The sequence below is a fragment of the Pundamilia nyererei genome, unplaced genomic scaffold, assembly GCF_000239375.1.
Source record: "Pundamilia nyererei isolate P.nyererei 1_Seehausen unplaced genomic scaffold, PunNye1.0 scaffold00034, whole genome shotgun sequence".
Lineage (NCBI taxonomy): Eukaryota > Metazoa > Chordata > Actinopteri > Cichliformes > Cichlidae > Pundamilia > Pundamilia nyererei.
Window position 1 is genome coordinate 1784497 of NW_005187435.1, and position 27872 is coordinate 1812368.

Sequence of the window (27872 nt, forward strand, 5' to 3'; positions counted from 1 at the left end):
AATAAATTGAATATCGATAACTTTCGTAAAAAAAAGACAATGGGCACAATTTTCAGGCTGTGTGCAGTACTAATACAGTTCCAGCATGTGAAAAGTGGTACTGAAAAAGAGCCCATGGCTTTCCTAATACAGATACATCTATATGATGTGTTAATACATATCATAATATGTTTAAATGTAATCTCAAGTACTCTTGAGAACAGCCTTTGTCAGAATTACTGATTCACTCCTGTGTTTATCACTTTAGTGCATGCTGTTAATCTTATATTACATATTTATATTTATTTTGAAACTTGCTAAATAATACATGGTATGGAGTTCAAATGACAACACTCGATACCAAAATATATGTGTATTTTAATATTAAAAAGGGATTTTAGTAAAGTACAGATTTCGTCACTGAGCCATACACTTATCCAGCGTTTCTGGGCAATTATTTTAAGTCTAGAGTGACCACATCCCTAAAGAAGTACATGTGGGACAAAGAGTGTGTTTGTGTGGGACACTGTGGGTTACATATGCTGAGATGTGGTCTTAATTTTTTAAGAAACATGTACAAACTGTGTACAAGTATGACAGCTCTTATAAACTCCGTTATTTTGGCTGCTTTTCTGTTTGGTAATATTTTGATTTAAGCAGTTACGCATCTGTATATGAGCACATTTCTTTTTGAGTCTTGTTTCTTTTTTGGGCTCTTGTGTATGCCACTTCACCCGCCACTTCATGTAATTATTATTCTTAGAAATTGAGGTATTATAGCAATTTCATCATAATAAAGGCACATAATTATTTTTATTATATTGTATATGCACTTCCTTTTGTTTAATTATATTCCAAAGAACTCTCCATATGTGAGACTTCATGGAGACTTTCTCTGTTGAACATAGGGACGAGTGATGAGGTGCAAATGCTGTGGAGACCCACATAAAGTGGAATACCTGCTTATGACATGAATGCCACAAAGCTTAAAAACAAACAAACAACAAATAGACAACCATTCAATTTAGAGTCACAAATTAACCTAACCCCACTAACTGCCTGTCTTTGGACTGTGGGAGGAAGCCAAAGTACCTGAAGAGAGCCCACACAGAGAGAATATGGAAACTCCACACAGATGATGTCTAACTCAGAAACTTTCTTTTGCTGTTTAAAGTCGTTGGTAAGGAGTACTGCAGTTTCAGCTTGTGTGGTTTTATTTTGGATGTATGCTTCTTGCTATTTACTGCGATCTCCTTTGGGTGTCGCTGTTAGACCTGCTTTCTCAATCATCATATGCAGTTACATTCTTTATACAAATTTGTGGTTTGTATCTGGTCTGTCAGGCTAAAAAAATAAATAAAATAAAACAAAAGATAAAAATCCATAGAGCCTAATGTAGTTCATACCCTTTCCTATCTTAAATAGCATTTGTTTTGGGGGTGCTTGGTGTATTTTTAGAGTATTTTTTCAGTTTGTCAAGGCTTCAAAATGAACAGAGATATCGGTTAACAGTCAAAGGTCATATATTCAGAAGTTCAATGTTGTGCGAATGTGTAAAATTTTAACTCTGCATGTTAACAATTGATACAACATGATGTACATGTATCACTGAAGTAAAATACAATATGAGGACTACTGGGAGGAAAAAATGCTGGAACTGTTCTAGCTGTTACACCAAAGTGTTTCAAGGTGAGTAAAGCTGATATAAAGAGTACCTATTATTATTATTATTATTATTATTATTATTATTATTAATAATAATAATAATAATAATAATAATTACATTTTAAAAATTCAAACTTTTGAATTGGGATTTTAAAGTTAATGACGTTAGAAGAACAAGCATACATTTTGGTGGTTGTTTGAACTTTTGATACATTGTTACACGAGCTTAGTTAATTCATCAGCAGTTATATTGATATCATTGCTCTGGCAAGTTCAGCATAACCAAAATGCTTAGTTAATGTTGGGTTAACTTAGTAATACAGGCTAATACTCCTTAGTGTTTATCTTTTACTAATCTATGAAGGCTACTGTGACAACTCAGATACGGGGAAAAAGAGAGAGGTCACTATTAAACCTTACCATTAAAAACCAATTTGATGTTTTTATGCTGAGAGAGCAGCTTCTTGCCGACGCCTCTCATTTCAGTTTGAGTGCTTCTATTTGAAACCTCTAGGCGTGAATGTGCTGGTTTCCGGGGTAGAGGCGTAGTGGAGGAAAGTTTCAGAGGGACGTGAACTATCTTGACAATGAAGCGCAGGCTCTTTGGCTGTTTTAGCTGAAGATCGCTCACTGTCCCACGGTCAGAAAGCGCACCAGAGTCACGGCGGTGGCGGCAGATCAACAGAGAGCACGGTAAGACGTCCTTTGGCTACACGCGATACTGATTAAAAGTGTAATTACACAACTGGACTGTGCGCAGTAACGCATTAAGAGAGACTAATTATTACAAACTACTGCGAGGTTGTGGTCATTAAAGGAAGAAACCCTGTTTTTAAAGGAAATGTTAATGCAAATGTGTGGCTGTGCTTCCTATATAACTAAAGAGCAGGCTGCATACAGAGCCTTGCATGGAGTTTAGTGGCCTTATTCTAGGTTAGCTTCATGCTGTGGGTTTTAATTTGACAGTAACTATCCAATAGAGATTTGGGGCTTTGCTGCCATATTCAAATATGTTGCATTAATAGTCTTGTTTGCAGCCTCTCAGGTTTTCACTACTAACTTTGACACACATCACGTTTGAGTCAGCAAAGTTGTGTTCATAAATACCCAGGGGTGCGTTTAGTGAGTCAACCTCAACATCCTATGTTCCATGTACCATTTAACATGCTCAACCGTCTGCACTGACCTGTGCATATGTGACATTTTAGTCACCACAACTTCTACAACCAGCGTATTTGAGACTACATTTGTAAGAATTTATTATATATACAGAGGCAAAAAATTGATTGTTTTGTGCCTCTGCCCCCCTCTTTGTGTACTGTGAAGAACTAAATAGTGAAAACTTTCTTTAAAAGACTATCCAGAATGTTTTCTGCTTGTGTTTAGGGACCAACGCAACCATAATAAAAGTTTCAAGTTATTACATCAAATTTAAAGCAAATTCTTCCTAAAATAGATTGCTTCACCTTAACCTCAGCTTTAGGAGGAATTGGATTTCCTGATTTTCATGTCCTTTTGCCACTTCCTTTTCCTCTCTTTTGAGAGCTACTTCTGCTTTTCACTGCTTTTTCTTTTTAATTTATGAAGCAATTAACCAGTCCAAACTCAAGTTAAAATCAACATCTAGGTTGTTTGAAATACTGCTCTGTTGATTGCTGGCACAGAAGGCAACTATTTGTACAGTTTCATGCCTGGGTGATTGATTGCTTTAAAGATGTTTACAAGGCTCTGGAGGTGCTGTACTTGGGGAGCTTGGTTCACCCAGTTATTCATTACCTAGGTGTGATCAGGAGTGTGCTGCAGGATGCCATAACAACAGCAGCAACAGGTAATCTGCTGTTATCTGTTTGTGCTGGTGCAAGATTCCGTGTGCCACTCCTTTTAATCCTGGCCTTATGCTAAAAAGGTCCTGCTTGGAGCGCTTTAATCATATATGAGAACTATATTGAAATATAGCAATATGCCATATTATATGTATCAGGGCAAATATTATTCTACCACGTTTAACATGTGTGCATGCAGGGTCAGGATGACTGAACTTAATACTTTGGTTACTTGCAGCAGACACACAGCATGATGGCGAAACAAGACCTGGCTCATTGATATTTGATCACCGTACATACGTCAGAGTACCTGAAAAGTACACAGAATAATGAGTTGGAGTCGTACACTAACCAGGAATCTGAAGAATTTCAGAGCTGAAACCTGCATATTAAAAACCATGTGAGAGAAAATGCAAGCTCTTTATTTTGTCAAAGGAGGCATACACAGAACACTAAAAATAGGCCTGAAGTGTTATGATTCTCATAAAGCTCTTCAGCTTAGTTTAACAATCAGAGCTGGGAAAGCCTGGGAAAGTAGCTTTATGTCTTTTTTTTTTTTTGTTGGGGGTGGGTGGGGGGGGGGGTGTCATTATCAGGGTGTTTTCCCCAAAGGAAACATTGTCTCTGCACTGTGACAAAAAATAAATTTCCACTGCTGTTTTGACATCAGGGATCAAGAGCTGCAGCCTGAGATGACTTTGTCTTATCAGCGGCCTTCAGGCAGAAACGGGAGCCTGGACACAAAAGATTAAGTGGTTGGTGGCTCCTTTTAGGAATAACTGCACCAGGCATTATTCCTAGTTTAATTTCTTTGCTTCATTTGCTACGTAAACATGCGAACATTAGGCACAGGTCGAAAACTCAGCTGACAAGTTGAAGCCACGAGCACTGAATTGCAGTATTCCAGTAAACACAGCCAGAGGCAGCTGCAGTGTGTTCAGCCAGTTTCTCATCAGGTAATATGTTGGACTGGATCAAAAAGTTTGTACTTGTTATAGTAGGATGTTTAGTCATGTTTATGTTCGACAGGGTGGTATTCCTGGAATGTTTTTCCTGAACTTTGGATTCACACCAATGGGTTAACAAAGAGCTTTAGGCTTGGAAAGAAGCCTGTTTTTTTCTCTGCTTCTTGCTGAAAGTCTTCTGAGATTCATCTCTGCATGACAGCACAGCATGATTCAGATCTGATAAACAGAAGTCAACAGACACGTGTCTCTTGCGCAGGATACTAGGCTTATATTGTAACTTGTTTCTAGCATGTAGTCATTAATTACTGATCTTATGTGGTCTGCAGCTGCATCCAGACCTAGCGTCTCGCTGGCTTACCACAGTGGTTGACCAGGGCACACTTCTTCCCGTGCCGAATGGGTGCACTGCCAGCTCATGTCAGACAAACTTTAAATCATCTCCCTCCTTCCGCCGACATTTTTTACACATTTTCTTTTTCCTCTCGTCCTACTCGCATTTGTTTCTTTGCTAATAAACTGTCAAACTCTGCACGCCACAGCGCATGCAGCACCCAATTCTAAACACAAACACACTGAAGTTATTATTGGAAGAATGCCCGAGTGCTACAAATAATCGTCTGGTTTGCAGGATCAGTGACGAATTACTGACGCATGGTTGGGTTTACATTCTCCCTCAAAGGCCACAGTCTCCCGTCATTTCCAAGAATTGGAGGATACTTACCTTGCATACTGTCGGCTTTACTTTGGGAAGACATCTTTGGGCCCTGTGGGACACCATTAGGGATTTCCTACAAAGTGTCCACAACTGACCTTGACCACAGACTGTTAGTGTAAGATTTGCATCATTTTATGTTTTCATATGCCTCCCACTTGTCACTTAGCGTGACTTCCTTTAAGAAAGGGCATCAACAGGAACTTGTGAGCAGGAGAGACCTAAGGTTCATATTTATAATTTATAACTCTTTCTTTCAGGTCTGTGTGGATGAGTGTATATTAGTATTGCATCAAGTATTACAATTCACATTTCTTGAAAATAAAAGAGGCCTTTATTGGTCACAAAATATTAACAGGAAAGGGGAAGTGGTATTGTGACTACGTAGTGATTCAGCTCAATCTGTGTGGCAATCTGTGCGTACACATCTGCACAGACTCTAGCTGCCAGGAAAGTGTTCAGAAACAGTGAACGTGCACAGGAATGCCTGTGCAGCAACAACGTGGACAGTGCCAGTAAATACTGCATTTTGTTATCCTGCACTGTGATCCAAAGCAGACTACATGATTAAACCGGGGTGTTTTTCTTTTTTGCATATAATTTTGTTGAGTTACATTCACTTTGTTTAATTCACGAGGTGCTTTTTTTGTTAAATGGAACAGCTGTAATCCTTTAATGAGTTATAGGTCAAATATTGATGGAGCAAAACGTATGTGTGTCAAACGAGAAAGTCAAACGTCAATGTCCCCATTAGACCTTTTGCTTTGAGCTATAGGCCATTCGAAACCATTTATATAATTGAAAGCGTATCTATGCCCTCATATTCTGCCCTACCTCTTTCCCCTCATCATTTTAGTCCTTCCATTTTTTCATAAGCTGATTGTATGACCCAGCAGGCCAGCTGCCAGCCCTTTATTGGAGTTCATAAACACACCAGCACAGTGATGGTTTTTGCAAAGTATGTAGAATCATCCTTTTTGCTTGTTTGTTTTTTGGCATGCAACTAATCCTGCAGTGTTTGTCGCAGAAACACAATGACGACTGCTACAGCGTGGGTCTTGGTGTCAGATTTTCAAAATAAAAGCCACCAGTTTCTCAATGTGCTTTAAAATATATCCAGTTTCCAAAATAAAAACGCTGAGTTATTGTTTTTTTTAAAGAAAGCACTTTCCTTCTTAATGTAAGCCTGATATGTTTTTTTATAATAAAGCCCCTAGTTAGATCTAGGAAGTTATGAGGACAACAACAAGCAGTAGGTTTTTTTCAGAATAAAAGCCCCCAAACAGTTATTGGCTGGTATCAGTGTCTTCCCTAGTAAGTTTTATACTACTGATCAGAATGAAAGCCTTTTCAGTTTCCTTCTGCTTCAGTAACTATTTCTTTTTTTTTAAGTTGGCTTATTTATGTACAACTATTTAAGCAGCAAGCAGCCGACCAAGAACAGCAGTACCAACAAATCCAACACTCTTTCTCAACAAATTTTCAGTTTAACTTCAACTGACAGCTGTTCCCCTCCTCCCATTGGGGTTCATTTCATAAATCTCATCTAATAGAAACCAAGATTTAGTAGGAATCACAGGAATTTGTGCTCCTGGTTTGCATGGAATTCTCGAGGATTTTTGTGGTAGGAACAGCAATTTTTGTTTATGAGAGACGAGTGGGAACTAAAAGAAAGGATCTGACCTTCTGGCTGTGCTTATGAGACAATCTAATAAAGTCTTAATCAAGTAAACATTTATTTCAGTCGCGGGTTTGGTTTTTGGTCAAAAGGCTAACATGTGAACTGCCCACAAGGGGAAAAACTAAGATTGGACAAAAGTGCTATTTTAGAGTCTGATTATATGATTGATGATCAAAATACTCCAGGCAAAAATGTTTTTAATATATCCCCCTGTGGCGTTTTGCATTGTGGTGACACATTTACCGGGTTGACAGGCAGCTGAAGTTAATCATTGTCCTGTTAACAGTGTTGAAATTGTAGCATAAGAACGATCTATATCTCTGGCCTCTTGTGCTTCAGGTGTTTACTAGTGAACTGCAGATATGTATATTTACTACCCAAAAGTCTACAGTCTTACTTGTGTAAGACAAGCAAGACAACTTTTTGTGATGCATAGTCTGGAGTCTTGCTGCAACAGAGTAGATGACTTTACACTTGGTTGCCTGGTTGGCAGAGGCAGGATGTAAACAACAACCAAGATGGCATTTAAAAACTTCCAGAGCATGTAATGTGTGTGTAACCTCACAGCTAGCAGTTCAATGTCAGAGCTGCTGAAAGTGACCTGGGTGGCGCAGTTTGTTAATAAAAGCAGCAATCCAGTCAACGCTTTCCTTGCCACTCTGATCTTTTCCTGTTACCAGAAACGCCTGAAAAGCTGTATCAATAGGAGCCAGTAATTCTGAGGCAACAGGCTATGGGGAGTATTAGAAAACAAAGTTGTGTAATGTCAGTCGCTGTACTAAAAGATCTGTTTATGAATTGTAAATGATAGGAAGTAGCTCCTTAGGTTTGGAAGTTTCAAATTAGCTCTTAAAAATGGATTGCACATTGCAATCAATCATCCAGGAAAGTAACTCTCCAAAAGTTGATTCTGTTCATCTGGACGTAGCGTAACGTCAACAGTTGGAGATTGCACATTGCCTTTGAGAATAATCGGAACATTTGGAAATTGACTCTTTGAATTGCAAGCAAGAAACTATACTGTGGTGTGTAGTTTAATATTCCCCAAAAATGATGTCCAATTATTCAAATATTTGAGATTTATTGTGAAACAGGCTGCTATGAATACATTCATGAACTCAGATGGGTTTTAAATTTTGCTTAATTTAAACACCACCACTAACAGTTTTTTTGTGTGTTAGTTTTTTAAATGTGATTAAAGGTCAAAAATGTAGAACCCAAGAGGCAGGTTTAGCTGCAACATTGACACCCAAAAAAGAATTACAAGTCTAAACAAAGTCCAAAAGGCTTGTGCAAACACCACAGTAATCCACGAAACCACAAGGAGGGACACCAGGTGGAACAGCAGACAGCCTAACCAGTGACACGGGGCGAGACAGGAGTATATACACACAGGGCTGATGGGCACAGGTGAAAATAAATGAAGACAGGTGAACCTAATGAGGGTGGGGCAGGGGAATCACAAAAGTGGCAAAGTAACACACAAAGACACATATGACACTGAAAAAGAGGAAGTGAGTGGTAGTGACACAGAGTGAAGAAAAAGGAAATACAGGAGACATGAGAAAGTAGTGCTTTTTAAGAAAATAAACGAGATAAATCTTAAAAACTAAATAAAAACCTAAACACTATATAAGTCATTCATGAAAGTTTCTTTATGTCCATCCATCGTGTATCCAGTTTCGTTGACACTGTAGGATTTAACTGATATTCCATGTCCCCATTTGTCCATGTTCTACCTGGAGGAGCTGTCCCACCCCTACCCACCAGGCTTGATTGGTGTCCCCCTGGAAGAGGAGGTGGCTGGGGAGAGGGTGTTCTGGCCATCTCTGCTTAAAATTGCTACCCCTGTGACCCCAACCTAGATAAGCACTGAAAAATGAAAGGATAGACAGCTATGGTTTAAATCTGTACCCTGCACCACAGAATGACGTGCACCTTCACAGTAATATAACTACATGTTTCTGCCACACAGACCACAACAGCTGTGATAGGGCTGTTTGGTAGCATTATATGGTATAACCTCAGTATATTGAGTAACACAGGGAGGATACCTCTGTGTAATAAAAGTTGTAACTGTCTCTTGCTTACAGTTATGCTAATAAAATAGCTAGTTTTCTGCATGTGTAGGCATTTTCTCATTTTCACAGTCATAAAAACACATGTATCAACTCAGCCTTCCTGCATTTTAGTAAAAGTAACTATTCCTGAAGTTTAGTCAGCTCCAGATCCAAACAAAACCTCCTGGTAGAGCAATACACACAGATCAATGCACATGTATAAATGCAAAAAATGACATCACCCCTCAGTGAGGATTCAGCACAGTACTAAATCATGCTGAGGTTTAGCCGAGACACCCTTCAGAGAAAGCTAATTTCCCCTGCTCACATTCCTGCTCATATTCTTTTGGTCATAAAAGCATCACCATTCATCCAATTTTTCTTATTCAGTTCAGGGTCTTAGCTAGTCGCCAGTCATTTAGAGAGACAGACAATCATGCGCGCTGCCATTCACAACCACGGCCAACTTAAAATCAACAGTTAAGCTAGCATGTATGTATTTGGACTCATGTAGGGGGCCAGAGTACCCACAGGAAGAACATGTGTTCCAGCTGGGCGGCAGATTCAAAAATAGGCTACAGTGCTAGACACAATGCTATGAGAACCTTATTGCTCTCCCTCCCATCATCACAGGTCAAAAATAAAGCAGCTGCTTTATAAAATCTTTATAGCTTCTTCAGCAGATTAAAATGATTTGCAATATGACGTGTTGTCTAATAAATGGATCCATGTGCAAGCCTCAGCTAGGGTTAAACTTCTTTGTTATTTGGTGACCAGCTTCCCACTCCAGCTCATAAAGGAAACTTTGAAGTGCTATTTCTATACATTATTATGAAATATTCTTAGTATTACCTTACCTTTCAAGTTATTTTTCTTTTTATAATGGAAAGTTAGTGTGGTTGTGCATTATTGGTGTTTGTGTCGCTTACCCACTTAAATCAGCCAGACATTATACTTTAATAAATAGAGCCTTTTATTATAGAGTCTTTTATTTTTTACATATACTTCCCAAAGAAGGAATTACTGCTGATGGTCGGGCGACCGTGGCTCAGGGGGTTGGAAATCGCATCTGTAACCGGAAGGTCGCCGGTTCGATCCCTGGGCTCTCTGTCCTGGTCGTTGTGTCCTTGGGCAAGACACTTTACCCTACTTGCGTACTGGTGTTGGCCAGAGGAGCCGATGGCGCGATATGGCAGTCTCGCTTCTGTCAGTCTGCCCCAGGGCAGCTGTGGCTACAACTGTAGCTTGCCTCCACCAGTGTGTGAGAGTGAATGAATAGTGATATTGTAAAGTGCTATATAAATCCAATCCATTATTATGGTCAGCTGTAGATATTCTTTGTCTTATGTGTTTAGGTTATACCAATGACAGGTTCCACTTACACGTCATGGTGCAGGATTTCTGTTCTGTCACTTCCTGATTTATTTTGTAATCCTTGGACCATGTTCATTCCTGTTAGCTTTGCTTCTGGTCCTTCTTACGTTTCCCTCCAATTTTCCACCACACCTGTCCCCAATCAGATAATCACTCTTCCCAGCATATATACTCACAGCTTCCCTCCGGTTGGCTCCTTTTTTAAAACAGCTTTTTCATGTTTGTGCCCCTTTTTGGGTGAGGGATTAAACATGAGAAGAAGTGGCTGTTATGACTTTCAGGTAACAATTGCAAAAGAAACTGAGCATGTATGTAAAAGATTGTTGTTGTTTTTTTTTCTGTGCTCCTCCTCCCAGTCCATTGTGTCCTATAGAAAAGACAAAGGGCGTGAACTACAACTGCGCGCTTGCCTCCACAAATCTAAGTGAAACCACATTTGAGTATGTGCTTTCACACACACTCACATAGACGCGCACGCTCACACAATCTGTACCATACACTCAGTCTCAGTCATGTAAAAGTCAGAGCTACTTCCCGTTTTTCAGTAGTTCCGGCTTCTCTGTTGCCGTGTTTGCACAGACCGTGCTGAAAAGGAAGTCTACAGAAACTTTGCTCAGGAAGAGAGGGAGAGGAGAAGCGCAAGGAGATCGTACTTTCAGGAGGAGGAGGTTTTCCTACTGTTGTGAACTTTGCTGCAGGGTCTCTCTGCCTGAAGCCATGGGGGTGTTTGGAGGTGTTGAGAGAACTGGAGGGAGCAGAAAAGTGCTTTGAAAGGCAGACCAACACGTGTTGTTTTTTATGTTCCATTTGTTTTTCCCCCAAGCAGTTTTGCTGTGTGAGTGAAAGAAGTAAACCGGATAATTTTGTTTTCTCCTGATGGATTTTAGAGGGAAACCCTACTCTGCCTTAAATTCCTGAAGAACAGACACCGCACGCAAAAACTCTCACACACGTTAGTGGGATGTTATTAGATGCTTGAAGCAACATGGAAGCTCTGAGAGAGTCTTTTCTTAATTTGACTTTTCAGATGTCCGCATACAGGCGAGCCACTCTGGACGAGGAGGACGTGGTGGACTCTACCAGTGACGATATCTACCCATCAGCTCCCATGCAGGTAAGAATGCAAATACCTTGGGCTAAACCTAAGAAACAGGTTGGTGCTGGTACTGGATTATTATAGAACATGTGGGTAAGTGTGTAATTGTTGAGGTTTTGCACCTGGTATAAGACAACACATTTTCTAAATTTTTAATTACAGATGAACCAACAGCGGCTTATGCTTATGATTAGTTTTTTCTTTTTAACCAAGCTGTCCTCATTTAGTGGTTCAATAAAAGCCGCCACTCTAGCCGTAGTATTAGTTTAACTTGTCTATCCGGAACTTTAAGATATCTAGTACTTAGAAATGTATTCCTATTCTGATTTATGAAGGAATTTGAAGTCTTCATGTAATGTTGCATTGGCCAAAACATCTAAATAGAGGCCTCATTCTGAACTGAGCATGTGTATGAAATAGAAGATTATAAGATTAGTGAGTATATTTGCATGACAGTTGAACGAAAGATGGCCTAACCGCTAGTGAGCTGGGACATATCCTCCCCAGTGTCTGTAGTTCTCAAACTAAATTTGGATCCCCTGGAATACTGTTAATGAATAAGTTAAAAATAAAAAGGCTTTAAACTCTTCCAGAAAAAGTCACCAGAAAAAAAAAACTGTGGTCACATCACTTGTGTGGGTTTCATCCAGTTCTGTCCAGAGACGGCATTTTGTTTTTGCTCAGTGATGGACGGGGTGCATCCAACTCTCACCCAGCATCAGCTGGTATCAGTCCACTGAAACTGGTTGGATAAGCAGTTAAGAAAAGGCATGAATTGATGGATAACTGCATAGCTGTCATTTTTATCATTTTCATACATGTTGGGTGCAGATTGCTGCATCTTATTATTTATTTATTTTATTCATGGTGGGGACAAAATAAAACTCCTGTAAAATAAAATTATCAGTGCTATAACTGAAAACGGTCTACAGTTCAAGCAATACTGAAATCTGAACTTTGCCTCCACTGTTCTGCTTGGCTTTCAGTGTGGCATCAAGCACAAATTAGCCATGTCAACAGTAAAAATGATAAAGCTAGCTAAATTAAAGAATTCCCAACAGCATGTATTTGTATTTTACAGGAGCCTTACAGAAACATCCTGGAAATGTTATTCTCTGTAGTAAAAACAATGCAAAAAGCCATAATCAAAACACTAAGAGTATGCTGTTGCTACTGCCCTTCTACTCATGTATTTGGTTGACAGCATTTTGAGATCATTTTACAACATTTCAGCAATTTGGCAAATATTAATGTTTGGACAAATGTCTTAATTGTTACTTGTAAAATTTAAAAATGATTTGTCTCCTGTGTCTTAGAGAGAAGACCACAACGCAAGAATATTCCACAAATTGACTTTAGTTTTCAAACAGAATGAAATTGGTTGCTTTTTTCTCCCCATTGAGATGAAGTTGTCTTTATTTTTTTATGGTTTTCACACAAGGAAGTTTTTGCGCACAGACACTGAAGCATTTAAGTGTGAAATCCTTTGTATTTTTTCTGCTTTATGAAAGAACACAACATGTATAAAGGATTTCACTGAGACTGCAGATAGAGCATTTGGCCTCATTCCTTAAGTGAAACGGCGTACTGTTCATGTCCATACAGTGCAGACAGACACTGCTTTGTGCAGTTCGTTCATTCTTTAGGTGCTTTATTTAACCAGGATTGAAACAGTGTTCAAACTGTGCCTAGATTCAAGTATAACGCGTGGGGTTTTTATTTTTGTGAAATGAAATGTAGCTTCCTAAGACTGTGGCAAACTACAGGTGAGAAAGACTTGGCAGTGATTATCCCAGTTGTGCTCAGAAATGCAGCTCTGCACCAAACCTGCTTAATTCACTAAGGCTCTGGGATTAAGAAGCCGCCTTTGCTTCGATCACACTTTAATTTGACTTGTGAAAATGTCTTCTAATAGCAGCGAATCTGATCCCTATATTTATAGTTTTGGCATACCTGGCTTCAACACGGTGTAGTGTGTGGAATGAACAAAAGTCACCATTTATTTATAGGAGTCTCGTTCAGACTGACCAGAGTTTGTAATGTGTCCATTGAAGGATATGAGTGACTCTTGGAGTCAAAGTCTTTGAGCCACTTTTCAGCAGATCGTTATCAGTAAACTCATCATTTAAAGGGTGAACACCAAAAGCAGCAGATAAAGTTCAGCGTTGTCTTGTCTTAAATTAGGCCAAAAGTAAACTGTGCTTTTATTACTGAGGAAACAATGAAAGAATGCTTGACCTCTTTCAGTGTATGAGGGCTGAGGAGACTAATGGAGAAGCCATTGTGCTGTGAAACCATACCTGTCATCAAATCCCTGAGAAACTTTATCTAGACACAATATTTTCCAGTTTTTGTTCACAAGTAAATACACTCATTGTGTGTCATTCATGCAGTAGTGTCTGTGGCTTTGAATTTAAAAAAGCCATCTAAAAGATTTGTGTATGTGTGTAGGTGAGTCTTCTGCGCGGCCGTTCCTCGTGTTGGCCGAGCAGGACACGGATGGAGAGGAGGCTAATGTGCTTGGTGTGCATTCTGTCAGTGGGCCTGTTCGTAACTCTCATCACAACTGGGATTTTCTACAAACAGAGTGAGTCCAAAGTTTTATTAACACCTCAATATTACTATTTTGATCTTTCAGTGATTTTATATTTCTAATCTTATTTATTTTTTCTGAACTCCACAAAAGAATGAAAGAATCCTAGCCTGTAATTAACTTATACACTTAAGTTTTAAAATCGACTGCTTCCAGTAACTAAGAAAATGATGCAGAAACAATCAAAGATATTTGGATTTTCTAAATAAGTTTATTTCTAAAAAAAATAAAATAAATAAAAAATTAAATTGAAAGGAGCCCAGTGCCTGTATTTACAAATGTCATAAATGACCCCACACAACTTTACGTTCTCCTCGCCACATCACACGTCTTGTGAAAGCTACAGGTGAAGAAGACACATTATTATTGGAGAAATTTTAGAATGGTCACAGCTACACTTACAAATATAGATGGTTCAAAGGTGACCCTGCTTGATCCCTTGAAAGTTGAGGTCAATCAACAAATTTGTGCTTGATGTATTAGACACTCTTTTGCAATGTAGAAATGCAAAGGGTGACCTCGTGTCCACAAACCCAGAGCAAGACTCAAGAAAATCTAGCAAAACATAAAAGCGCTACCCCATTCATGCATTTTTCTTCCCTTCCCTTCCCAATTCAGGCTTGTGAGTGGGATTGGGAGATCCCCCTGGACAGGTCTTGGGCTATTACAGGGTTAACATATGGACAATTGTTCATGCTCACATTTACATCTTCAGCCAGTTTACTGTAAAATCACCTAACCCTCTGAATTGTGGGAAGAAGCTGGAGTGTCTGCCAAAAATCAGACACTGGGAAGACATGCAAACTCCATAGAGAAGGCCCAAACCCAGAATATTCTTGCTTAAAAGTGACAATGCTGACCACTGCTGTCCTAAGTGTTTTGAAAAGTCACCTCTGCAAAACATGAAATGGAAAAGGCACAAGAATGCTACACCCATTTTAATTACAGTAGTACCAGTTGGCCTCATTGCTTAATCAAAGAGACATGACTCTTTTCTTAAAAAAAAAAAATTTCCCTGCCTCCAGAGTTTTAAGGTTATATTTGTACTTCTAAATGTGAAACTATAGCAAAAAGCTTACTTACTGCACTTTTTTCATTGTTCTGCACAAGGAAAGACTGCAATTTGCGAGGGGTTATTAAATAGGGAGTTGTGCAAAGTTTGTTCTTACTAGACTTATTAGATTCTTACTAGAATGTCTGGATTAAGTTTCTTCAAGTCTAAGCCAGAGACCTTATAGAAGAGAGAGGCATGGCACTCAATGTTGTAAAAAAGTAAATGTGACAGAATTCTATAATGGTCCAAATGAAGAGTGGGCAAGTAAACTTGAAATTATATTAAAAGGAAGTCTGTAAACTTTTAGCGCTTTTTTTTTTTTTTTCTTCTTTTTTTTTTTTTTAAATGGATGCCAAGACAAAATGTAGCTGTATAGAAAAAAAAAAAAAAGAAGTTTATGTTAATAACACTTCAAATAAAACCCTAAGTGTTTGCTTGGGGGTATTTCCCAAGCCCAGAGCAAACCAGCTGCCAAGTGGTGAAATTTGTTTCTGGAAAGACTTTGGTATAGCAAAGTTAACTAAATACACTGAACAAAAATATAAATGCAACACTCTTGTTTGGGAACCGCTGACCTAGAGGATCGCCTGAGACCAGCTACCCGGACAGCTGCAGCAACAATTGGTTTGCATAACCAAAGAATTTCTGCACAAACTGTCTCAGGGAAGCTCATCTGCATGCTCGTGATCCTCATCGGGGTCTGGACCTCACTGCAGTTCGTTGTCACCAACTAGAGTGGGCAAACACTCACATTCGATGGCGTTTGGCACGTTGGAAAGGCGTTCTGGTCACAGATGAGTCCTGGTTTTCACTGTTTAGGGCAGATGGCAGACAGCGTGTGTGGCGTCGTCTGGGTGAGCAGTTTGCTGATGTCAACGTTGTGGCCCATGGTGGCGGTGGGGTTCTGGTATGGGCAGGCGTATGTTATGGACAACAAACACAGGTGCATTTTATTGCTGGCATTTTGAATGCACAGAGGTACCGTGACGAGATCCCTAGGCCCATTGTTGTGCCATTCGTCCACGACCATCGCCTCATGTTGCAGCATGATAATGCACGGCCCCATATTGCAAGGATCCGTACACAGTTCCTGGAAGCTGAAAACATCCCAGTTCTTGCATGGCCAGCATATTCACCAGACATGTCACCCATTGAGCATGTTTGGGATGCTCTGGATCGGCGTATACGACAGTGTTCCAGTTCCTCCCAATATTCAGCAACTTTGCACAACTATTGAAGAGAAGTGGACCAACATTCTACAGGCCACGATCAACAACCTGATCAACTCAATGCACCAGATGTGTTGCCCTGCGTGAGGCACATGGTGGCCACACCAGATACTGACTGGTTTTCTGCCCCCCCCATAAAGCAAAACTGCACATTTCAGTGTGGCCTTTTATTGTGGGCAGTCTAAGGTACACCTGTACATTATTCATGCTGTCAAATCAGTCCCTTGATATGCCACACCTGTGAGGTGGGATGGATTATCTTGGTAACACAGATTTATAAAGATTTGAGAACAATATTTGAGAATCATGGGTCTGCTGAAAATGTTTCTACATACACAGATGTTTGAGTTCAGCTCAATAAAAAATGGGAGCAAAGACAAATGTTGCATTTATATTTTTGTTCAGTGTAGTTCCAGCTCCAGACATGGGCAGTACTGATATCTTACCTCAAGAGTGGAAATCAACTTTGCTATAATAAAAGATGGTTTATAGGAGAATTTTCAATAATGCAATTCAATGAGTTTTTAAAAAAAATGTGTATATATATAATTATAATTTGTTTTGTAATAAAGTAAAATTGCCAACTGAGGTAGAATCCCATGCTAAATTTTTACAAAAATCCTAAATGTATATTATTGTGGTCCTAATATTCCTTCACAAAAGTGCCAATATAGCTAGTGAAAGAGAAAAGTCTTGCACAGTGTTGTCGAATTATTCATTTTATTATTTTTGGCTAGTGGTGATTAGTTTCTTGTATGTGAGAGATGAGGAAGAAAAGTCTAAAGTAGAAATGTGATTGTTAGATGCTTAAAAACAACCCTAGCTCTCTCTCTTGACCTTGTTCATTTTGGAAAAAGGGGTTTATGGAATTGTATTGACATCCTGGTGGCGTCTCATCAATGGTAGCTTCCTTAAATTTACCATGGGAAACGTAATGCCACTTCCTCCAATTCAGCACCACAAGTCAGATCACACTTTGAAATAATAAGAGGAACAAGGATGAAACCTCCTAAGGGTACTAACATCATCACAGCACATATGTCTCAGTCTCTGTCTCATACCTTATATGGACAAGCTGAAGGTCTTACAGGAAGTTTTGTAGTAGAGGTATTCACTGCTTACACTTCTGTAAATGCTAAAAGGTTTCTGTTCAACAGCTTTAATGTTTAGAACAGAGAATCTATAAGCCTCAGTGCTCTGCTTGGTTCCTCTTTATTGTTCTAGAGAACTAACACATATATACTGTATGGGAAAGTGTCATCTTAGATTTGGATGTTAAAACAGCTCAAAAGACATGTTTGTGGTGTTTGTATAAAAACTGTACTTGACTCCTGAAATAATGAAATGATTGCTGAAGTAATCCTCAGTCTTCTGCCCTTTTCTGTTTAATATATTCATCTATTAATCAGACACTTTGATTAATAATTATTTATTAGTGGAACATGCCACTTCCTCAAAAAGACCTGCCACGTATCACTATTTCTAAAGAATATTGCAATACGCAGTCCCTTCAGGTTGTATATTTGTTCTTCTAAGATGATGGATTCCAGATGGTTAGAAAACCCTGGTTTTCTGATCCCACAATGAATTATTTTCAGATTATCCATTTTGGTTGTTTCCCACTAGCTGATAATGCTGAAAGTGAATTATCCATGAATTTAATATGCTTTAAAACTGTTTTTTGCTTTTTTGTGCAACAGCACACCCAGGCTTGTGCCTAACAGAGCCATGCATTACTGTGGCCAGTGCGGTTCTGGGAGCAATGGACAGATCCGTAGATCCCTGCCAGGACTTCTATAACTTTGCTTGTGGGGGCTGGATAAAAAACAACCCACTATATGAGGGCAAGTCCCGCTGGGGTTCTTTCAGCAACCTGTGGGAACACAACATGCTTGTAATGAAGCAGTTATTAGGTAAAGATCCTTTATTTGAATGCAGTTCAGTGTTTTTAGCTTTTTTTACCCCCATATTTTTAGCTTGTTTTTTCCACTGGTGTGATTTCATTGTATTTGGGCAGAAAACACAACAATGAAAGGTTTAAGTGATGCTGAAGAAAAGGCCCAGCGATATTATGAGGCCTGCATGAATGAGACCAAGATTGAGGAACTGGGAGCTAAGCCACTCCAACAACTAATTGACCAGGTATGGTTATTCAACTTTAAAAGAAATCATTTTTATTGATTTTAATAAAATTGATTTTCTTGGCTCCATTAGTTTCTGAAAGTGTGCTTAATTCCTGTCTGTTCCAGATCGGAGGATGGGGTCTTACTGAACCTTGGGACAAGGACAACTTCCAAAAAGTTCTGCGAACTGTGTCTGCCAACTTGCGTACTTTTCCTTTCTTCACTGTGTTTGTCAGCACAGACTCCAAAAACTCCAGTACTAACATCATCCAGGTGAGAAGAACAGAAGTTAAAGGTTTAACAGCTTCCTCGAAGACAGGTTTTATCTATTATTCTTGGACCGATTCCTTTGTTATTGCTACAGTATTGGTCTATCTGCTTTCAAATGAATTCATTCCTTTTGTAGGGTGTCACAAGACTATGACAAAAAGGAAAAAGTGGGATCTCTGGCAAGTTTCTGCCTACATGCTGGAGTTGCCAGGCTAATGCAGAAACTTGCCAAATGAAAACAAAAGGGCTGATTTTGAGCTTATACAGAGGCCAAACGGAGTCATAGGCTGTTTCTCTTAACACTAGGTGGATCAGACCAGCCTGGGACTACCTTCACGTGATTACTACCTCAACAAAACTGCAAATGAAAAGGTATTGTCTACAGTGTTAGACTGGTTTTAGTTATGACAGTTTGCATGCAAGGGTGCACAGTAATTTAAACACACCCTGAGCCTCGTTGCCTTGTTACAAAAGGAAGTCAAATATTTAATAATATTCTTATTTTGGCCTCGGGGGATAAACTCTGCATAGTAGCATGTGGTTCCATAGGTTGAATTCTTTCCTAATTTAAGTTTATAATGCATTCAAACATTTTCTCCATACAACCCTGTCTCAATGTGCTGCCTTTCTTTATAGTATCTGACAGCATACCTCAACTTTCTAGTGGAGTTGGGAGTTCTTCTGGGTGGCACAAAGGAAAGTTCTCGGGCCATGATGGAGGAAGTTTTAGATTTTGAAACCACCCTGGCCAACATCACAGTCCCTCAGGAGGAGAGAAGAGATGAGGAGCTCATTTACAATAAGATGGAGGCAAAGGACCTGACAGTGAGTGTCTCCAGAGATCTCTTCTTCTAACTTCAGGTTTAACCGCATGTTTCTGGGGTTCCAAAGCTGTCTCAGTTCCTACTGCAGACCTAACAGGCCCTTGAGTGTCTTAGCAATTGTGTAAAGTCTTTCCCAGTTGCGTATCATAAGATGTGGATTGCTACAAGCAATCTTGTGTAACAACAGTACTGGTTAGTAAGAGCGATTCTGTTGGTTCGCGCTTGGAGTAAGCATTTCATGTTTTCCCTAATATTATAGGTTTCTTATGTCTAAGTTATGCCTTTGTTTTGTTTGTGGCTGGCTTTATGCTGCACACTGTATGTTTGCATGTGATACCTTGTAGCTAGATCAGGAAATGCTGTGGTTTACTGAGAGCCTTTGTGTGACTGCCATTTAAAGATTTTGGGGTGAGTGAAGTCAGATAGGCAAAGTATGCTGAACTTCCAGTGTAGGCCTCAGTTTTGATGGTATCGGCAAAGGGAAGAACAAATGTTTGCAGTATTTAAACTTTCTTCAAATGTCAGCTGCACTGTGAATGACTATGAATGTACGTTAAGATCACTGTAAAGAAGCCCAGACTCTTCTCATCATTCCTCAGCTGCTTGTTTTGTGTGTTGCAGACTCTAGCTCCAGCAGTGGACTGGATGCCATACCTCAGAGAAATGTTTGCTTCTGTGTCACTTAATGGATCGGAGCCAGTGGTGGTTTATGCCAAAGAATACCTCCAGAAAGTGTCTGACCTCATAACTAAAACAAATAAAAGGTGAGGTGCAAAGAAACTCTTAATCATTTTTTTCTTTAACGTGTCAAAGACAGGTTGCATAACGTTGTGAACACAGCTATGTAAATATCTGTTCCCCTAGATTTATTATGCAGTCAAATAAATAAAATGGAGCAGAGGAGATCAACAGTCTACAATAACTCTTGTACATTTACATGATAAGACCAACTGCTTGGATTTATTGTGAATTGCCCCTTCTTCAATTAACAGATATTTTTATCTTTTGTAAGCCTTCTCAACAACTACATGATGATGAAAGTAGTGAGAAAGATGGCCTCAATTTTGGACCAAAAGTTCCAGGATGCAGAGCAGCGTTTCCTTGAGGTCATGTATGGAACCAAGAAGGTAAGGGATGAAGCCTTAGGCCTTGTCACTATAATCAATGTCTTCCTGGTTATCTCAACACTCGATGGGCATATTGGAATGCATCTGGGCACTGGCAGTTAAATTGGACATAAAAACATGTCAAACCAGCTTTAACTGGTGTTAATGTTAAATCTTTGCCAGATCAATTTGTATTTATTTCTATAATACTGCTTCTGTAGGGATGGGTTCTATCCTTTTGTGATCCTAAGTAAATTAAGTTCACATCAGTAATCAGAAGGCAGTTTATATTGTAAAGACTCTACAAATTCTAGCAATTAGACCGCCCTTATATGTGAAACTATTTGGCAGCAGTGGGGAGGAAGAACTTAAACAGCCACCAGACTACAGGAGAGGAAGACAAACGTTAAAGGCATGGGGGGGTCTCTTTAGTGCATAAGGGGAAGTGTCTCAGTGGTGAGCCTATAGCAGCATAACTAGGAGATGGTTTGAGGTCACCTGATCCAGCCCTAACTGTAAGCTTTATCAAACAGCCTTGCATCTAATCTTAAAGTAGAGAGGGTGTCTGTCTTCAGAATCAAAGCTGGAGAGGTGTCTAATAGCAGAAGGCTCAAACTTGCATTATAGATGGCTTAAATATGCACCTTCTTAGAAACGAGTGGCAGTAACAGCTAGGGGCAGAAGTAAGAATAAAATGAATATGTAAAGTGTTCACTTCATAAAATGCAGACACAGTAACGGGAATCTGCAGTTTCCTGCTCTGAAAACACTCCAACTCCAAACTGCATCCTTCTTTGTTTTTACTTGCATTTGAAAGTTTCTGGGTTGATTCAGAAATGACAGCTTGTTGAGTAATTCCTGCTTTAAGAGTTTGCTCAGTGACATAATGTAAGCATACAGTCTTGTGACATTTAAATTCAGATCAAAGGGTGCATTCACAAAAATGACAGCAAGTTTGCTCACCTCACTCATTATGTTGAACTTTGTAGAGAGCGGAGTTAAACTGTCCAGGTCTTGAGTTGGCTGCTACATAAATACAGTGGCAGTAAATGACGTCACACCTCCCCAGAAAGAGTACAGATAATCTGCAGTCTTGTGAATGCAAAGTATTCACACTACTTTCCTATAATAGAGAAAAAATGGCTGACATACAAAGAGCAGTTTCAACTTTCTAGAGAGCAAAGGTTAATATGGAGTTATTTTTACAGTAAATAAAACCCAAATGATTTGCTCTACGAAACACAATGATACTACAGATTTTATTTTTTTATTTTTCAAACAAATAAAACTTTATGGAAGGTCAGCTCAATCTCTAAAGTTGTGCTTCCTGTTTGACTGTGAATACTCCAGTGACTTCATCCCTTATTGGAGGAAGATCTGTTCCCTGTCTCGTTACCCACTGGGGTCAAGCTGAAATAACAAACCAATACTCTGCGTGCGTCTTTGTTTCTGTTCCACATCTCATTTTCCATCTGTATGCCGAGCGGATTCTAACGTTTTCTTGCTCTGAACGCTTGCGTCTTTTTTTTTTTTTTTGCCTACAGCTCTGTCATTTTCACCTGAAGATAAACTTATGTTAATCTAGAGGTAGCAAAATTAGACTTTGCAAATACAAGGAAAACCTTTAAAAACAGTTATGAGAAATTAATTTTGTAATTGCAAAATTTAATTTGAATAACTGAGGTTTGTTTTAAAGTGCATTTTAGATTTAGGGGAAAATGACAAATGTAACTACTTAACAAATGAAAGAGTTTCTAGTATCAGTGTGTTGTGACTCAGGGCAGCATCAAAAATTGGGTGTGGCATGTAGAGTGCTGTGAGCTATATACAATCGCTGAGCCTAGAGAGATGGCATTTAAAATTTGCTTAAAATAACAGCTCAAAGGTCATAGACAAAGCAATTTATCAAGTATATGGTTCACTTTCTATCAGAGGTCTTGGCATCCTTCAAAAAATTGTTCAAAAAAATAGTAGTGTTACACCTTAATTATATATTCTAACAGCAGGAATGCAATAAGCAGGATGCAGACCTCCACTTCAAAATTGGTGAATTTATTTCTAGCCATGTAGATCTGTTTATCATAGTTGGGGTTCTAGGCAATTTAAATGCAGCAAGTTAAAACTTATGAGGATTAGTCATGTGTAATCTGGGAAATCTAGGAGGTGGTAACTAATCTGAAGCAAGAAAAATACAGCAGCCTAAAAAAACACTCCACAAGGCAAATGACACCTAACAACCAGTGAAGGGTGCATCGTTTTCTTTAACGTGTCTTGGGTTTTTTGCAGAGCTGCACTCCACGCTGGAAGCTGTGCGTCAGCGACACAGACAGTGCCTTGGGCTTTGCTCTTGGCGCGATGTTTGTCAAAGCCACCTTTGCTGAGGACAGCAAAGCCATTGTAAGTGTTTCAAGGTTCTTCCTTCAAAATAGCATCTGCGAGAGATCGATTGACGTCTCTTTGTCTTCCTGTGCTTCAGGCTGAGAAAATGGTTACAGAAATTAAGCAGGCATTTGAGGATGGATTGAAGTATGTGAGCTGGATGGACACAGAAACAAAAAAGGCAGCAAAAGAAAAAGTGGGTATAAAGCATCCCCCTGGTGCTTTATGGTGACATCTGTGCATGAACTGTTTTCTGTGTAGAAGTGGCAGAGAAATGCAGCACTGCCATCTGCTGTGAAAATATGTCTCTTACAAATTGTCGTCTTTCACAGGCAGATGCAATATACAACATGGTCGGGTATCCTGAATTCATCATGAATGGCACGAAACTGGATAAAGTGTTCAATGATGTAGGTAAATGCAAAAGTGGATTACCGGTCCTAACTTCTCACTTTTGTTTGTCATGGTCTCTTTTGCCTGATTCAAATGCTGAATTTTCTTTTCTGTTACTTTGATTCCTCTTTCAGTTTGCTGTGGTGTCAGGCCTTTACTTCCAGAATGTTATGCAGTACTACAACTTCTCAGGCAGAGTGACTGCAGACCAGCTGAGGAAACCTCCCAACCGAAACCAGTGAGTTCCTCAGTTTTAACCTTCTTTCCCACCATCCTTCTCACAGGGGAGATAGCACACTGTTATGGGAGTGAATTTCTATTGGCGTGTGTGCATTATACTGACGTAGCAGAACCAAACTTTGTCTCTAATTGAGCTATGGAGGAGGGGTTAGATTAAGGTTCCCATTAGTTTCAAACTGATCTGAAGTCTGTGTAGGAACAGGAACTTGATGTTGATCTCATGAGGTGCATTCTTGTGCCTTGTTTTGCAGGTGGAGCATGACCCCTCCAACAGTAAATGCCTATTACAACCCAACAAAAAATGAGATGGTTCTGCCTGCAGGAATCCTGCAAGTTCCATTCTACAGTCGCTCTTGGCCTAAGTATGTCCTCCATGTGTTGTTGGAGTTTGCTAAATAAAGTAATTAACACTCTTTATTCTGCTGTCAAAGGCATTTATATTTGGCTGACAAACTGACCGTCACATTTACTCACATTCATATACTACTGAGATTCAAATCCAGAGCTGCTGCTTTGAGGCAACAGTGCTAACAGCTGTTCCACCCAAACACAATTTTCCACCTTTTCAGTCTTTGTGTTCACTTGAAGCCAGTAGCCACTTAGATTAACGTGAAATACAAATGACTTTCTCACACTTGAGACCAGCACCTACACTATTTAAGCCTCTGAGGTCTGAGTCATCATGGGTGATGATATCATAGGCGATCAAAAGATGTCAGTTTTGGCTTTAAATCATTGTCGGTGACTTAAAACTCAGCAAGTCTGTTTAACAACCCTCTAAATTTTCTTTATTGTGTAGAGCTCTCAATTTTGGTGGAATTGGAGTTGTCATGGGCCATGAGCTGACTCACGCATTTGATGACCAAGGTAAAAAATCTTAATTTGTATTTTCAGAGTGACTTAAACTTGACCAAAACTAATAATATTTGTATTCAAAGGCAGGGAGTACGATAAAGATGGAAACCTACGCCCTTGGTGGAAGAACTCTTCTGTTGAAGCTTTCAAGACACAGACCCAGTGCATGGTGGAGCAGTATGGCAATTACAGCATCAACCAAGAGTCTCTGAATGGAAGACAAACGCTGGGAGAAAACATCGCTGACAACGGTGGACTCAAGGCTGCTTACAACGTCTGTCAGATAAGAAGCACAGCTCACCTTGAAACCTCATGAAATATTTAAATGTGCAGAAAGGGGCTTTCTGTGAGCAATGCTGGTATAAGCCTGTATTTGGGTTATAACCAAGTTTTGACACATTGCATGCTTACAAGGTCAGACGAGCAGTGCACAGATTTGCCATTAAGCCCCTGTAGCAGTTTATCTCTCAGGCCTGCTGTGGGTCATATCATTAATCTGTATTGGAAAAAGGTTGTCTAGTTTACAGTGAAGCCTGGAAATGCAACAGGTGGCTATGAGTGGCCTTGTCAGCCTCTAGTTACTACTTCACATGCACACATTCTTTCCATGTAATGAAAGGTCATAAGCTGTGAGGCAGATGACCAAATGCTATAGAAGCAAAAGTGATGCCCTAGAAGTAAATTGAGGTGCTTCTTTTTGTTTGGAAGGCTTATTTAAACTGGATTAAAAAGAACGGTGAGGAGGCCACACTGCCAGCGCTGGGAATGACGAACCATCAGCTGTTTTTTGTGGGGTTTGCCCAGGTTTGTACCAACCAACACTGCTTCTGCTTTAAAGCCTTAATACACATCTGGGGGTGTGCTTTGAGCTGTAAACTGTTCAGAATAACAATTTGTGGTTACCATCTTGGCTTGGTTCTCAGCGTTGCATTTACCACACTCAAAGGATACACAAGTTTGCCACACTTGTTCCTGTTTGTTTCTGACAGGCTCTAAGAAAGCTGGTATGTCACAGATCTCGATTGTATGCTTGTATGCAAAACCATGGCTGTAGGAAGACAACAAGATCTATTATAAGCTTTGTAGTGTAAAACTCTGTAATAAACACCAATGCTAAAACACTGCTATAAGATGGGTGGTGGAGGGGACAGGTTTGAATAGAGAGATTTTGATCTTAAAGTCTCTCAAGATATGCTGCTCAAAAATTAAAGGAACACTTAAATCACACACTGGATCTTGATGAATAAAATATGAAAGTTGGAAAGTACATACTAGTCTGTGGAACTGAAAATCACTCCAAAAATCAAAGTGGGAGACAAATCAAACTTTTTGGGCTTGTCTTGTTGTTGCCTCTCAAATGTACCTGTTGTCATGGTAATTTGCACCAAAGCAAATTATTCTCAACAGCTTTTTGAGTAACTCTGAAGGATTAGGTAGACAAATAACTCATCCTTGTCTCATCTCTGTTCCTCTCACAGGTATGGTGCTCTGTCAAGACACCCGAGAGCTCGCATGAGGGCGTTATGACAGATCCTCACAGTCCTCCGAGATTCAGGGTCATCGGCACAGTGTCAAATTCACGTGAATTCTCAAAGCACTTTGGATGCAAAGCAGATACTCCCATGAACCCAAATCACAAGTGTGAGCTTTGGTGATGCCTCGTTGATCACGGAGTTTAACAGGAGTGAAACTGACACTGGGGGTGGGGGTTGTTTAAGATGCCGACAAAGCCTCATGAGACTGGGATGCAGGTATCACTGAAAGTCCCCTTTTGCTACTTAGTGCTTATCAGGCTGTTTATCGGGAGAAAATGTGGCTGCTGTGTTGGAAGGATTGCAATCTTCACTACTTCTATGCAAAGACTGTTTTAGCAAACTGCATTCCCCGAAATTGAGATTTAATGTCGCTTTATTTTGTTTTTGGTTTGTTTGAACGCTTTGAAAAACCACCTGATAGTTACGATGGAGGAACCACTCTTCTGGCTTCATATTTTCAAATGAGCAGATTAATGGGACTTTTTGTTACTTTCCACTGAGCTTTTATCTGCTGCTTTTATTGAATGTTATATTTAAAGTTTTTGTTCTTTTATACAAGTGAACCAGGAATTAAAATATTTTTTTTGTTTATTTTTTTTTAAACCGAAGAAAAGGCAAGTAAAAACGGTTTGGTTTGTTTTTTTAAAGCCGTTAAGGGGTAAAAAAATACTGTTTTAATGATGCAAGTGTTTGCCTTTTAACACTTAATATTCCAAAAATGTCTACAGTTTGGTCAGTGTCATTCAGAACTTGAGTAAGCAGAGCCACAATGTGCCATACCCATTTATACATTTTGTCACAAATTTTGTACATTAAAACCAATCTAGAAACATTTCCCTTGTTCAGTTTATTTGATTCATGCATCACTTTAATTCACAGGCAAGATTCTGACCTGACACACGGTGACCAGAGGCTCAGATTCTGCATAAGTTTTGTTTGGGTCCAATGGTCTTCCCTGGGCTAATTTTGGGTGTCATTTGACTTTTTGCAAAATGTTTTCTGCACCAGTTCCATTGAAATATCTATGAAAAGAGTTGGGCACAGGTGACACCTGCCAAATTCATAGACTAGAAGTTAATGCTGTAAGGTTCTTCCACTTTGGTGGGTGTTTTGTTTTTTCTTTAGCAATACAATCCTCAAGTTGTTGTTCATTATCCCTCTTGACTAAACTTGATGATCTGGCTTTCTGTTATCTTCAGTTTGCCTTGATTCAGGTGTAATCTGAATTTCTGATATTGGGTTACTTTGTCTTTTACAGTAGTAGGTAATAGGTGTAAATGAATATGTTGCCTGATCATAAATCAGATTTTTAAATGGCTCAGACATGTTCAGCTGCTGCATATATCAATTTTTCTTAAGTCCTCTAATTTTATTGTTTTCACCACCTCCCAACTTAAGGTACTGCACTCAAGTCATTAACTACTGAAATTTTTCAATAAAATGTACTGCTATTCCTTTTAAGGTGATGCAAAATGTAGATTCCTCCTTGGACTATCTTAAAAGATCTTGGGCATCTGTTTTGTAAATGAATACATTGAATAAGGAAGGCAATAATCTCAAATTGTTTTCCTTATGTCTCAGATTTTTAAGTGGGGGTAAAGGGTCTTTCACTGGCTCACTTTTAATAAAAGAAGGAAAAAAAATCAGTGCTGTGTTGTAATGCTGGTATTCCCAGGTCATAATGCACAAGTTTGGTCGATTTGGGTTGCATTTAGTCCCAGAATTGTTTGATATTCGTGCACTTAAAAGGGGTGAATTAGGAACAATGAATTGGGATCTTTTAATTCATGATTAATTTCACTGGTCTTGCCTACTTGAGATCACATTGGGATGTGACTTATGAAGTAAATTAGTTGGGCATCCTTGATCTAAGGGAAATGCCTTGCGACTCAAACGCGAGAACGGTAGATGGC

General features: G+C 39.3%; 1 protein-coding gene across 3 annotated transcripts; it reads left to right on the forward strand.

Moving 5' to 3' along the window:
- The first annotated feature begins 2172 nt into the window (after positions 1-2172).
- ece1 (endothelin converting enzyme 1) lies at positions 2173-26488 on the forward strand. Of its 3 annotated transcripts, none has more exons than XM_005729688.1 (19): positions 2173-2337; positions 11290-11376; positions 13810-13945; positions 17935-18147; positions 18252-18376; positions 18484-18630; positions 18934-18999; positions 19264-19452; positions 20073-20215; positions 20464-20578; positions 22844-22954; positions 23034-23132; positions 23269-23346; positions 23464-23567; positions 23821-23931; positions 24369-24436; positions 24508-24698; positions 25133-25228; positions 25903-26488. In XM_005729688.1, exons 2-19 carry the CDS (start codon positions 11290-11292, stop codon positions 26077-26079), a joined length of 2256 nt encoding a protein of 751 aa, XP_005729745.1. In that variant the 5' UTR covers positions 2173-2337; the 3' UTR covers positions 26080-26488. The 3 variants fall into 3 exon arrangements, with proteins under 3 accessions (XP_005729745.1, XP_005729744.1, XP_005729743.1); XM_005729687.1 differs by lacking the exon at positions 2173-2337 and adding an exon at positions 10477-10543; XM_005729686.2 differs by lacking the exon at positions 2173-2337 and having other exon boundaries at positions 10731-11376.
- The last annotated feature ends 1384 nt before the right edge of the window (positions 26489-27872 follow it).

Excerpts from the sequence above, each read along its gene's own strand:
- ece1 (XM_005729686.2), top strand. The coding sequence starts at position 11,248 with ATGGAAGCTCTGAGAGAGTCTTTTCTTAATTTGACTTTTCAGATGTCC. Across the intron at positions 18,631-18,933 it reads CCAGTACTAACATCATCCAG|GTGGATCAGACCAGCCTGGG; the intron begins GTGAGAAGAACA and ends TCTTAACACTAG. Across the intron at positions 19,453-20,072 it reads TGGAGGCAAAGGACCTGACA|ACTCTAGCTCCAGCAGTGGA; the intron begins GTGAGTGTCTCC and ends TGTGTGTTGCAG.